The sequence below is a fragment of the Nelumbo nucifera genome, chromosome 6 (assembly GCF_055504915.1).
Source record: "Nelumbo nucifera cultivar China Antique chromosome 6, China Antique-T2T, whole genome shotgun sequence".
NCBI classification, from domain to species: domain Eukaryota; kingdom Viridiplantae; phylum Streptophyta; class Magnoliopsida; order Proteales; family Nelumbonaceae; genus Nelumbo; species Nelumbo nucifera.
The window spans coordinates 65638305-65652121 of NC_142654.1; the positions used below are offsets into that span (position 1 = coordinate 65638305).

Sequence of the window (13817 nt, forward strand, 5' to 3'; positions counted from 1 at the left end):
AGCTGAGGTAGACTCGCGCCTAGACGATGAGAGCTAACACTTAATATAGATATTAGGTCTTTGTTTATATGTTTCTTTTGTGTTTGACTTGAAGGACTTATGTTTGAAATGAATATGACGGTGAAGTGATCTTTTAATTTTTTTATAACTAATTTAGTCACAATATTTCAAACAATTTGTTTGCTCTAATTTGTAGTTTGTCACTTGATTACAAATCTTTGCATTTAGCTATTTTATTGGATTGAAGGTTAAGTGAACAATTTAGCTTAGAAATCGACATCTTAACCTAATACAGGTTTTTTAAGTTCCTTGTCAAGTCATCAACTATTTCAAAACCCATTTTGAATTCTAGGAATGCATCATGTTTGGTGTTTTTTTATGCACATAGGCAAGCTGAACTCTCTTCTATCCCTTCCATACAAGCAAGTTTCTTTCTTGTGAGATAAATAGGACACACTATGCACACCATTGATGTTTGATATGTTAAGAAGGGCAATTATGTGAATAAATTAAATGTGATTAGAATTTGATTTAGTTTTCATTTATTTATAATGTAAACTAGAAGTTTCTTAAACGAAGGAAAATGTCAAGATCTCTTTTATTGGATTTGGTTGCTTAGAACTAGTAAGAACCGGTGTGTGGTGGCTAGGGGCCTAGGTGCTTGTTTGGGAGGACTGAAGCACAATGACTTCTAGCTTTGCAAGGTGGGCTCCAATCAAACAACCTATAAGCTATGATTTGCTAAAAATTTTGGAGAGCATAAATGGGGCCTAAGTGCCTGTTTGGGAGGATTGAAGCATAAGGACTTCTAGCTTTGCAAGGTGGTCTCCAATCAAACAACCTATAAGCTATGCTTTGCTAAAAATTCTGGAGAGAATAAATTGAATATCAATCAATCATATGAAGGGCTGTCTATTCAGCCTCTTTGAATTGCTTATCCAGGATGCTTAAAGGCAGCTGAACTAACTTTTTATGAGGCTCACTTTACAAAGCGAGAAGCATCTGCTCTTCAGCCTAGAGGTTGAGTTGGTTCAATTGCTTTAAAGTGCTTCAAGTAAGCTATTTAAAGACCCCTTCAAATGATTGAATGCTAGTGATTTGAGTTCTCTGGATTTTTTCACCAAAACACAACTTTCATGCTTTTCATGTGGGGCCTACTTCGAAAACCTAGAAGTCACTACATTTCAATTAGAAGTGCTCATTAAAAAACAAAAACCTAACCAAACCAATGAAACCGAATGAAAAATCTAGTTAATTGAATTGTCAATTCAGTTTTGGCTAAGCAATATGAAAAATTGGCAATTAATTGAAAAAATCAAACTGACCAACTGATTTGTTTCAGTTCGTGGTTTTTCAAAAGACAAAGGACCGATTCGGTTTAAAAAAATGCCCACGGTTCGGTTAACCAAACCATGAACACCTCTAAGTTCAGCTCTCTCCAACAAGCATTTCGTTGAATCTTCAGCTCACCCCTCACAAATGGGCCTGAGAAAAGACACGAAAAGGGAAGAGTCAACAGATAACAAAAGGTGTTAAAATGAATAAAAAATGTAAGAAATTATCCCTCCTGTCGAATGGGACCAATTTCCAATCTTGGCTTGGTTTTAACATTTGGTTTGCTTGGGTCTTCTTCAATTAAATAGGCCAATAGGAGATGTATCACAATTCATATATTAGGATTTGGGTCCCAACCAAGATGATCAAATGGCGATGGGATCTGCTGTGAATAGGGGTGGAAATGAATTAAGCTTTTCATGAGCTATTTGAGCTTTTCTCGTAAAAGCTTGTTTCATCTTGGTTTAGACCAAGCCTCAAGCCTAGCTCGAGCCCAATACATAGGCTCATTTGCTAATCAAGCCGAGTTAGAGCCCAATGAAGCTTGGCTCATGAGGCTCGCAAGCCTAATCAAGCCTAATACATATATAATAAATAATTTTTATAATTCCCAGTTTTTTGTATATAAAATAAAAAAATAAACTTTATACGTATAACATTTACTTTTTATAAGAAGCTTGGATCATAGTTGAATTTGAACTTGCAAGCTTTTGAGCTGAGCCGAATTCGAGTTCAGGTCTCTAGCTCGAAACGAACTCGAGCCTAACATTGTTTCAATGACCCGAGCTTGAATAGCTAGGTATTTGCCTTAGGGATTACCTCAACTTGAATCCACCCCTAGTTTTGAAAACTAGCCAGCAAGCTATATAACCAATCACGATTAAATACATTAGTATTATGCTTTGTGTATGTGTTTGTAGTAGATCTTAAAGGCTTGGCCATTGTCTGATTTTAGGTAATGTACCTAAGGAGTATCAGAGCCAACATGTTTGTCAAATTCATTTCTCACACTACTCAGTGTGCCCTCACAGCCCCCTTGCAGCTGGGCATTGAGAGTATCTCCTAATAAAAACATACAAATACAAATATATTCTCAATACACGGTTGCAAAAGCTGTAAGGGCAGTGTGAGGACAGTTTTTGTGATGATTAAATCCAAATTTGGGATGTTCGTCAGACCTGAGTTCAGATCTAATTGAACCGAATTTGGATCTGCTCCTCATAGAGTGCACCTCACACAGACCTCACAACCCCATCCCATTGGGAACATCTCCCATCCTGTGTTGTTATTTATGAGGAGATATTCCCAATACATGGTGGGATGGGGCTGTGAGGTCCACGTAATGTGCATTTTGTGATGAGTAGATCTTGATTCCCATTACACGGTTCTAGATCTCTTGATAGAGTGCTCCACACATCGACTTCATAGAATCTTCCAACCCCACATCGGAGCATCTTTCATATTAATATATTATTAGTCATGGAGATATTTCCAATACACGATGGAATGGGGCTGTGAGGTTGATGTGAGAAGTGCTCCGTGAGGAGCAAATCCCAATTCCAACGATCATCTCTCTAATACACACGACTATTATAGCCGTACGCCAGGATCATCTCTCCAAGAGTTCACATCAGCCCCCCCCCCCCCCCCTCCAAGGGGGCACCCCACAACGTCCCACAACACATCCCAACCATGTATTGGGAACATCTCCTGATGTTGTCTCATCATTTCTTGTACTATCACCGAGAGATGTTCCCAATACACGGTTGGGATGTGTTGTAGGGCACCCCCTTGGCTATGTTGGGATTAGATTTGAAGATCATCACGCATTGATTTTTGTGGATCCCTACTAGATAGACCTGTTCATGGGCCAGGCCGGGCTTTGCCTTTTTATCAATAGAAAATTATTAGGCCCGAGCCCAACCATCGGGCCTAGATCTTGAGCTTGAGCCCGACCCTATATAAAGCCCGAAGCTCAGGCCTAAGCTTGAAGCCTGACTTTGATAGGTATATTATAACACATTAATTATATATTATATAATATTTTATACATTTAATATATGTAATACTTTTTTTGCTATTAATTTTATTATTATATAATATATTATTTATTATTAACATATATATATATATTATATTTTTGTTATATATTTAATATTATCAAGTTGGGCTTATTTGGGAAAGCTTGAGTCCGAGCCCGCAGGCTTAGAATTCTGTCCAAGCTCGATTTAAGATGGGTTGGGCCGGGCTTTGCCTCTTTATCAACAAAAAATGTCCAAGTTCAAGTTCGAGCTCGGCCCAACCTTCGGGCCTGGATCTTGAGCTTGAGCCCAGCCCTTATATAAGGCCCAAAGCCTAAGCCCAAAGCCCGATCTACATATAAAATGTCCTATTTTTTGTGTAATTTAATAAACTAATATTATATTAACTTGATAATAATTTATAAATAAATATATATTATATATTTATTATATAAATAATGTATATTTCTATTATATGTAATAGTATTGGGCCGGGCCCGGGATGGGCTTATTTGAGAAAGCCCAAGCCCGAGCCCGTGGGCTTGAAAGTTTGTCCAAGCCTGAAAAATATTGGGCCGGGCCGGGCTAGAGCGTCGGGCTACCCGGCCCATGAACAAGTATACTCCCTACCAATTTTTCTCCCACTTCCAGTTTCCAAGTCAAGTCCACCTGAACCTGAGTCTCTCACCGTGTGGGAAGGTAATCGTGTGCCTATACCCCCCGATACTGGAGTGGAAATAGAAAAGGGAAAAGAAATTGTGAGAGTGGATCTCTCACATCTGTCTTGACCAGCAGTGAGTAATCGGAGAGTTTCAGGAACAAGTGAAGAACGGGAACAAATCCCATTTTGGATTGCGGAGGTCTGCGTTCTTTTTTATTTGTATTTTGACAGCAACAGGGAAGCTTCGGTTTTTAGAGGAAGCTTTTGATCCGAAATGGCGAGAAATTGTTTCGATATTCGAGTCCTCCTCTTAGCTGCAGCTGTTGCATTTATTTATATCCAGGTTTTTTTCCTAATTTTGTTCATTTTTTTGTCTTTTGATTTTCTTTTTGAAATTCCTGAGTCGCTGTCCATATTTCTTGTTTTTAACCCGCTGATTTGTTGTGCTGCCGCGCAATTGTTAATTTCGATTCATTTTGTTCGTGTGGATTAAACTCGTTTCGTTTACTTGATCAATTTTTACATTTTCCACCATATTCTTGCAATTGTCTGTCCTGAATTTTATTATTTATTTATTTATTTATTCATTTCTTTTGAAGCTTGTGGAAAATTGAAGCACTGAATTATGGATGTTCGAGTCCGCAATTGAATTGGTCCCGTATGCTTGAGCAATGCGACGTTTTTATTCTGTTTAGTTTTATAGGTTTTGTTTGATTCCCCGTAAAATGGATGAAAATTTTCTCAGACTGAAATATTTCAACTAAAATTTTATCCAACGTTGGATAAAATTTTGTTTTCTATATCGTTAACAATAAAACAAGTTGAAAAGGGCGGAAAACAAACTTTTCACTCCAAAAAAGGTGTAAGAGTTTGACATGAGTTAGAGTCTGTATGACTGTATGTGCAACTTGGTAGTTCAGGTTCTTTGTAAAAGAGTCCATGCAATACAAATTTGTTATACATGGTCATTTTCTTATTCTTCATGACTTCATCATAGCCTTACATGGACATCAAACATTTTCTCATTCATCTCTTGCTTCATATAAGCTATTCCACGATGCTTGTACAGCCAATACAACTCGGGGATATTGGGTTTCTATTCTTCTTTCTTGGTTTGCGCATTGATGTTTTTCTTTTCTTTTCTTTTCTTTTTCCCTTTCTCCTTAGATGCGGATTTTTGCCACACAATCAGAGTATGCTGAACGCCTTGCAGCTGCGGTATGCTTTGGCTTTCCTGGTCCCATGCAAACTTAAATTTAGTTATTATGGTAGAAGTTTGTCTTTTTTTTTTATTATAACTGTTTTATGGTTGTATAGAACAATTCCAAAGGATTATTGAAGACATTTTTGTGAACCTAGGTGCTACAATAGGAATTTTGTAATGCTAATTAAAATATCTTTATGAAGATGAATAGAACAATGTAAACCATAACTTCATTTACTATAAGTATGAGGTCTGAAAAAACATTTTTGTCTCTTTTAGGTGTTTATTGGGTTTTCATGGTGGCATGATGGAGTTGATTTGCTGGCTATGTTAATATGAAGACTTCACAATGGGTGTCTTTACCTGTTATGGGCACTCAGACTTTAATATTGACACAACACTTGAGTGGACTCATCTCTTTGTCAAATTCAAATTACCTGACTAAAAACCTTGAATTCTTAGGATAAGATGTAGGTATGATATCAGCTCTAATTGGTTATACTGGACTAGATTCGATCTTCCTTCTGGAACTTGTCTTAGGATAAGATGACAAAATGGGTTTACCCTACTTTTTTATTTGAAAGATAAATAAAAAAGAAAATTCATTAAATAGAATAAACAGAATACATCAACAGGTGATGAGAAATCACCCAAAAAACAACAACAACAAACTAACCAAACATCCAAGCCACCTTACAATTGCCCAAAGAATTATGTCCGACAGAGAAACAAAATTAAAACCCACTTCTGCCCAATCCATCAATACCTAACCCAAAAGTCCCACTGCTCATCTCAATTGCAAGATACAATCCTACTTCTTTCTCATAATTTTCAGCCTTCAAGTTCACTACCCTTATCTTGTCCTCCCATCTCCAAGTTCACGAAAGCTTTTCTTGCAAATTCTTCCCCATCCCAGAATAAGAGGCCCATTACTTGGACTTCAACATCTGCCATTTCTTCCAGCTCAATTTTCTTCTTAACTTCTCTTATCTGATCTGTAATCTTCTCGTCATCACTCTCCTTCAACTCCAACTCTACTTATGATGGTCTAATGTCTTTAGTTCTCTTTTTACCTTCTTTTTTTAGTACTCCTCGGACTGGTTTCCTTTGTAATGCCTATGAGCCGAGGATTACCTTGTATAGCTTTTCAAAGGGGTAAGGTTTCTCTGTCCACCATCATAGGCTTTGTTTTTCTTGATTATTAATAAAATCCCATGGTGGCCATCCCTCCACCAAGAGAATATTTGGAGTTAAAAAATTATAATACTTGATAGTATAGAATAACAACAATGGATTAATTTAATTGTGTAATGTTGTTTGCATTGATTTATGTTTGGCATTTAATTTGCTTTCTTTTGAACAATTATTCCAATAGCTATTGAATATTTTACATGTATCCATGTAAAATAGTTACTGGGTAGAAGATTCATAAAATAAATAGTTACTAGGTAGAAGGTGACTCCTATGTCTGTCAGTGCAATATTAATTCCATATTTGGTTTTTGCCATTTCTTGAAAAGGGAAAGGCAAATTTTGTGGGGCAAGTGTTGATAAGTGCTAGAGAGTAGGAAAGAAGCTTCTTATGCTCAACAATATCGATGAGTCAAAGGAGAGAGACTTTTGTAAGGAATTAGACATGCTTCGTTGCATCATTATTGGGGAAGACAAAGCAGGGGAATGGACTTGAAGACAGTACATGATTGCCAATGCATCCAAATGCAATGAAACACAATGGACCTCAATAGAATGATCTCCAGATGCACCTTATTATGCTAGGCTATCTGCTAGGGAGTCAGAGGGTATAAGAATCCATCATTCATTTTGGATTCCAAAAATCTAACCTTTTACTGAAGTGGTACAGATACCATGTCCATCTGAAAGAGATTGCGTCCATCCAGTAACAACTTGAAAACTACTTCTTTCTCCCCTTTTAAATATATAATTCTTGTATTCGTCATGAAAAATATTCTATATTTTCTTCAATATTTACAGTTCCTTGCAGACCCATGCTTAGAATTCATTGGATTTTAACAGGTAGAATCTGAGAACCGTTGTACAAGTGAAATGCGGTTGTTGATTGACCAAATAAGCATGCAACAAGGAAAAATTGTGGCCCTTGAAGGTGTTGCCTTTACTGTAGTTTCTAATTAGATCTTTATTATTCATGTGTTATAGTTGACTAACTTTACTTCTGGTGTTTCCAAGCTAAAAATGATCCTGTTTACATTATTTTGTTTAAATCATGCAATACATGGTTTTATTATCTGTATTCTGTACCAGTGCATGATTATGGATAAATATGGTATTTGCTCTAGGAAAAATTAAAATGCTCCTCTATCTCCTTACTAGAAAAAGATAATATTAATTAATTATTTGGTCTTCTTAAACTAATATGTTGTTGCAATTTCAGATGAAAGGAAGCGACAAGATGAAGAGTGTAGGCAATTGAGGGCCCTTGTTCAAGATCTTGAAAGTGTGTTCCTATCCATATATGCCAATTGCCACCTTCTTAAGGATTTATTTCTTTCAATTTTATGTAAATGTGTAAAAGCATATTTTGAGACCATACTATCTAATGAAGTTTCTTATCTATGTTTTGTTGCAGTCTTTATAGTTTGACATGCTCTACATACTATCTAATGAAGTTTCTTATCTAGGTTTATACCCAGTCCACCCTTCCAAGGCCCTAGATAGCTGGGACCAACATTGGGTAATGGCCCTTGATAAATAAATAAAAAGGTCTTTTTTTTTTTTTTTGATAAGAGGTAAGGTATCAATTCATTAAAATGGAAAAATAAAGGACCCATGTACAACTAGAGGCTGTACAATGGGGAAGTACAAAAGCCAATTAGACCAATATCCCATTTGAAATTACAAAAAGATTTTCAAACTCAAAGAGGGAACTAAAGAAAGAACTGTCAATGGCTAGCTGGGCTGATGACCAAGAAAGCGGCTTCCCCACTATTTTTTGCCACACTTCCTTCTCTTGACAGCCTTTGTTTTGGAATAACCTTGAGTTTCTTTCCTGCCATATCAACCAGAAGACTGCTCCTGGAATTAAAAACCATATTTACTCAAACCTTGTATCCACCACCCTTTCACAAAAGCATCCACTGAGGCTGGACAGCAACTTCTGATAGCAAAGATCCTGAAGATTTTCACCCAAATTGTAGGTGAAACTGCAATGCAGTGACAAGTGGTTATCTGATTCTTCTTCCCTGTTACATAACATAGAGACACACCTAGGTGACTCAATCACCATTCCCCTCCTAATCAAGTTGTCTTTTGTAAGAATCTTGTTCAGGTAGGCAGACCAAACAAAAAAAGCCTCCTTTGAAGGGATGTGCTTGCTCCATATTACATGCATGGGAAACTCCTGCTCTTCCTCTTGAGCCAGTTTATTATAAAATGATTTTACCGTGAACTGGCCCTTGCTATCTGCTGACCACACCCTTCTATCTTCTGCATTAAGATCATTTTGCATGCTGTGCAGCTTCTGGAGTAGCCTTCCAAATGATTCAATCTCCCAATCATTCAATGCCCTTCTGAACTGTGGGTTCCAAACATATTCCCCATTTTGAAACTGCACACAATCAGCCACTTTTTTCTCCTTATTCGCAGAAACTGCAAATAATTCTGGAAAATCATCCTTTAACTTATTGTTTCCACACCAGCAATCCGTCTAGAATCTGACTCTCGTTCCTCTCCCCACTTCAAATTTGATTTCCTTGCTAAAAAAATTGTACCTTTTTTTTTATTCCTTTCCAAACCGAACAACCAAACGACTGGTTTGCTTCTCCTGGATCCCACTCCTCATTTCTTGTGCCATATTTTGCTTCAATTACTTTTTTTTGACAAACAGCTCCCTTGCTGCCCAAACCTCCAGAACCACTTGCCAAGCAGTGCTAAGTTCATTTCTCGAATTGTTCTTACACCCAGTCCATTCTTATTTTGTTTACACACTTTTCCCAATTTACTAAATAAACTTCTTTAACCTCCTTCCTTCTCTTCCATAAGAACTCTCTCATTTTTCTCTCAATTTGAGAAGTCATCCCTGTTGGAATTGGGTAAAGTGATAGTAAATAAACAGGAAGAAAAGATAGAACATTTTTTTTTTTTTGATAGGAAGAGAAGATAGAACATGTTTTTATTTTTGATAGGAAGAGAAGATAGAACACTCTTTATTAACATGAGTTTACCCCCTTCGAAAGATGCCTTGCTTTCCAACCAACCAGCCAGCCTTTTCTCAATTCTCTCCACAATTGGTTCCCAAATAGCCATAGCGTTGCATTTGGCTCCTAGAGGCATTCCCAGACATCTTAAAGGAAATTTACCCACTTTAAAACCGCAGAAATCAGCTCAAAGCTGCAATTTTTGCACCTCACCTTCTGCTACCAACTCACTTTTGTGCGCATTCAGATGCAAACCAGAGGCTACTTCGAACCACCAAAGTATTGCCATCAAATAATCAAGCTGCTCCCGTGAAGCATTGGAGAAAAATACTGAGTCATCTGCAAACTGTAATAGAGGAATTTCCAGTCTATTTTCTCCCACCGTGAAACCCTCCTAAAAAACCACCCGACACTGCTTTCAAAGTTAATTTCCCCAAGACTTCCATCACACACAAAAATAGCAGAGGAGACAAGGGATCACCTTTCCTTAAGCCCCTTGAACACCTGAAATGACTGCAAGCCCTACCATTCACCAAAACTGAAAAAGTTGTAATGCACACCTTCATCCAATTCCTCCACCTGGAACTAAAATTCATTCTCCGTAATATGTGGTCTAGAAAATCCCAATTTACATGATCATAGGCTTTTTCAAGATCCATCTTGCATAACAAACCAGCTCTTCCACTCCTAACCCTATAATCTATCAGTTTATTATCTATTAAAACCCCATGTGCTAGTTGTCTTCCCTCAACAAAAGCTCATAGGAACTCCAAAGTTACATAACCCGTGACTGGTTTCATTCTTTTGGCTAGCACTTCAGATAATATTTTATGAAAACTACCAATAAGACTAATTGGTCTGAAATCCTTTAGTTCCTCAGCCCCTTTCTTCTTTGGGATTAGACAAATAAAAGTGGAATTTAGACATCTTTCTAAAGCATCAGAAGCATGAAACTTTGATAAGACTGCCATTAAATCCAAGGTTCAAAATTTCGATATGTATCAGGCCGTATCGGCCAATACGTATCGTATCATGGGCTTCCTGATATGCCCCTGCAGGGGGTGTTTTGGGGTCTAACCCAGTTCGGGGGGTAGATGGGTGATAGGAATCAATCAGAACCCTTGAAGACTTATTCTAGAAAGAAGAAGGCCTTACAACAGGTGCTGATATGGCATAGTGATGGTACTTGGGATTTGGACCGAATTGAGTACCAAGGGTATTTTTGTTATTTTTGCAATTTTCTGTGGGGTCCAATGATAGGGTTTAAATTGTCTAGTTATAGTTTGTTTATGTTTAAAATTTCAGAGTTATTGCATAAGTAGAATTGGAGTTATTGAGTCTTCTTTGAATTGAAATAGGATATGCCAGCTTAGTTTGAATCCTACGAGGATTATTGAGTCTAACAGTTTTACTCCTAAGACTATTATGACTTTATGAGTCTAACAGTTTGACTCCTAGGATTACTATGAGTTTAGAGTCTATAAATATGTATGGACGTTTTACACAAAGGCAATGAATTATATTGAGTTTTCTTCAGCTTATGCTAGCTATGGTGAGTGATCCCATGCCCTAGAGTGATTCTAGGCACCCTGTGAGTGATTCCATGTATTTTCTCTCTTCTTTCTCTCCCTATTTTCTTTCTTATTCCTTTAAGAAGCCATTACAACCATTAACAGCCATAAAACTCTGATCAAGAATACCATTCAACATTCTCTAAGGACTAGAACTGAGCTGGTCCTACATCAACGGGCCTTAAACCAACCCCTCTGAACCAGGCTGGAAAAAAAACTAAAAAAAGGATGTGAGCCAGGCGTATCGGACTGTACCGATATTTTGAACCTTGATTAAATCTTCTTTCAGGAAACCCCAGCACTTTTTGAAGAACTTAATAGTGAAGCTGTTTGGGCCAGGAGCTTTATCACCTTCTATTTCATTTATTGTTTCCCATACCTCCTGTTCCGTAAATACCTTCTCTAGAACCCTCACCTGTTCCTCCAACAGCCTGCTGAAATCCAGCCCATCCACCTTAGGCCTTCTCTTCCAATCTTCCTTGTAAATATTTGAAAATATGCATTATGCTGCTTCTTTATTTCTTTCTTTGTCCTCCACCTCTCCCCCCTCTATGACCAGCCTCTTTATCAAGTTTTCGCTTCTTCTAGCATTTTCCATTTTGTAAAAAAAAAAAAAAACGGTATTTTTATCGCCTTCACTTTGACCTCCGTCTCCATTTCATTTCCTCTTGAAAAGTGAGTTTGTCAAAATCTGCTTTTGGCACTCCCACCTCTTTTTATCTTCTGAAATTTGTCCATTCTATTCAGCCTTATCCATCTCCATTATAATGTCCAAGCACTCTTTCTTTCTTATCTCCACCCATTAAAAAACCAGCTTCCTCCAGACCTTTATCTTCTCCTTAAGGCATTTTAATTTCTTACTAACTATGAAACTTGCTGAACCATCAAAATGAAACTGAGACCACCAAGATTCTAAAAGACTCACAAAACCTTCCTCTTCTACCAGAGGTTCTCGAATCTAAAAGGAGATGTTTAGGTGGAATTCCATTGCTGTCCAAGAAGATTGGCCTATGATCCGAAACAATGTTTTAAAATGCAGAGACAAGGAAATAAGTAGAGAAGCCACCATAGAAACGAAAGAAGTTTAGGTTACAGGCTGTGGCATAAGGTAATAGTTAGAATTCTTGGTGGAGGAGATGGAATGAGAGGAGAGAAATTTCAGGCCGGTGGGGAAGTGGAGGTTGGAGTTGGGTATTGAAGCTAAACACTTCCTATTCGAACAGGGAGGGAGAAGAGGTAAGGCATATCTAAAAATCAGGGAAGGTAGTAGGGCTACGATACTCTTACCAGAGGAGGCTTGCTACTGGTTGAAAGGCTTTGTTGATGGAACAGTAAACACTATCAAGGAAGAAGGGTGGAAAAACTCAGTGGTTTGTTGTGGGAAGAGCTATGAAATGGTACTGAGAAGGAATGGGAGAGGATGGTTTATCATGGTAACAGAAAACTTTGGCACCAACAAAAAACAAGAATTATGCATACCGGAAGGACAGAAGGGACAAGGCTGTACTTCTTTCGCCAATAACATTAGGCCTTTCTCTTGGAAATCAAAAGGAAGGTTGTAGAAAGAAAGGATAACAAAATGTTTGAATGTGTTCCAACTAGCAGTGGTACCCCGGAGCAGAGCAAGAAGCAAAGTCCTTGTTGTCAAGAGACTATGATAGCAAGTTCAATTGGAATCCGAAAGTTAGCACTTGAAGAAGGGAGAGGCAAATGGGAACACAGAATGGTTTTAATGGCTGATAGGACTGTAAGGGATTGGACGAAAGTCTTAGATGCAGTTGCAGAAAGACTGGGTTTAGAAGGTGATGCAGTAGTATTGCCGTTTGATGAGAAGAAAGCCATCCTCGATACAGGCACTGAGAAACTGAGCTTCAATACAGTCCAAGTAGATGGAGGACTGATACAAATACAAAACTGGGTACCATTATGCAACGAAGTTGTGCCAAAGGACTGCAGTTTCCGGATCAAACTCTTAGGACTCCCCTTTAATCTCTGGAATGAACAGACCTTAGGAAGAATCGTCAGAGCCCTAGGGGGTGTTCTTTTGGAGCTTAACCTGAGAAGCTTGCGTGCTGTGGAGATCAAAGTTGCAGGGATGAAGCCTGAGAACCTGCCTCGTGCATTCGACATACTCTCAGATGGAGCTTGGTACAGGGTTTGGCTGGCTTCGGAAGTTGAGGCGTCTCTTTGGGGAAAAAGACCAGAGGTAGGGGATGATGGTGAGGTAGCAGGCTGGAGCACACGTGGCACCCAGGGAATGGTGAAGAAACCTGCTGCATGGGAAAGAGCAAAAGGGGAGAATGAACAGTTGCATGGGATTACCACTTCTCGAAGCTTACCTTTAAAAGCAATTAATTCAAAATTTTTGAGTTAAAGTCAAGATCTTTAGGTGGCCCTTCCTATGCTGACATGGCCAGAAGAGGTTGTAACTCGGCGGGTCTTAACAGATTTACCACTTCTGAACCGGCTGTAGGGGTGGCTGAACCAAACTATGGACCACTTACCATCATCAGTGGGCCACATGACGACTCAAGTCGTCACGTAGGGCAGGACAAACTTAAAGAGACAATAGACAAAAACTTCCGTCTATCTTCTTCCAGAATAGGGGCGGCCGAACTGTTCGACTCTCAGAAAACGCGAACAGTAGGAGGTAAGCGTCCCCTGAGCTGGAACCTTTGTCTGGACTGTGGCAAGCAGGCTTCCAGTGTAGCTGATCACCCAAACCTGCACTACAATAGGGGCAAAATAGAAGAAAGAGAGGAGGAAGACCAATGGTGGATAAGCTACAGCACGGAGAGTGATGAAGAGGGGAGTTTAGAAGACTGTGCAAGTTTGGATGGTTCGGTAGAGGAAG

General features: G+C 38.5%; 1 protein-coding gene across 6 annotated transcripts in view; it reads left to right on the forward strand.

Moving 5' to 3' along the window:
• The window catches only part of CGL1 (alpha-1,3-mannosyl-glycoprotein beta-1,2-N-acetylglucosaminyltransferase), a 70951-nt gene that overhangs the window by 17466 nt on the left and 39668 nt on the right, over positions 1-13817 (forward strand). Inside the window, exons 1-4 of one of the 6 annotated variants that reach the window (XM_088889315.1) lie at positions 1673-4360; positions 5185-5235; positions 7255-7342; positions 7631-7693. Coding sequence is in view for 4 of the 6 variants with exons in the window: in XM_088889311.1 (XP_088745437.1) it covers positions 4292-4360; positions 5185-5235; positions 7255-7342; positions 7631-7693 (271 nt within the window). In the remaining 2 variants the exon portion in view is untranslated. Of the gene's footprint in view, positions 1-1672; positions 4361-5184; positions 5236-7254; positions 7343-7630; positions 7694-13817 lie in introns of those variants that run through there. The other 5 variants (XM_088889311.1, XM_088889316.1, XM_088889313.1 and 2 more) reach the window with 5 other exon arrangements.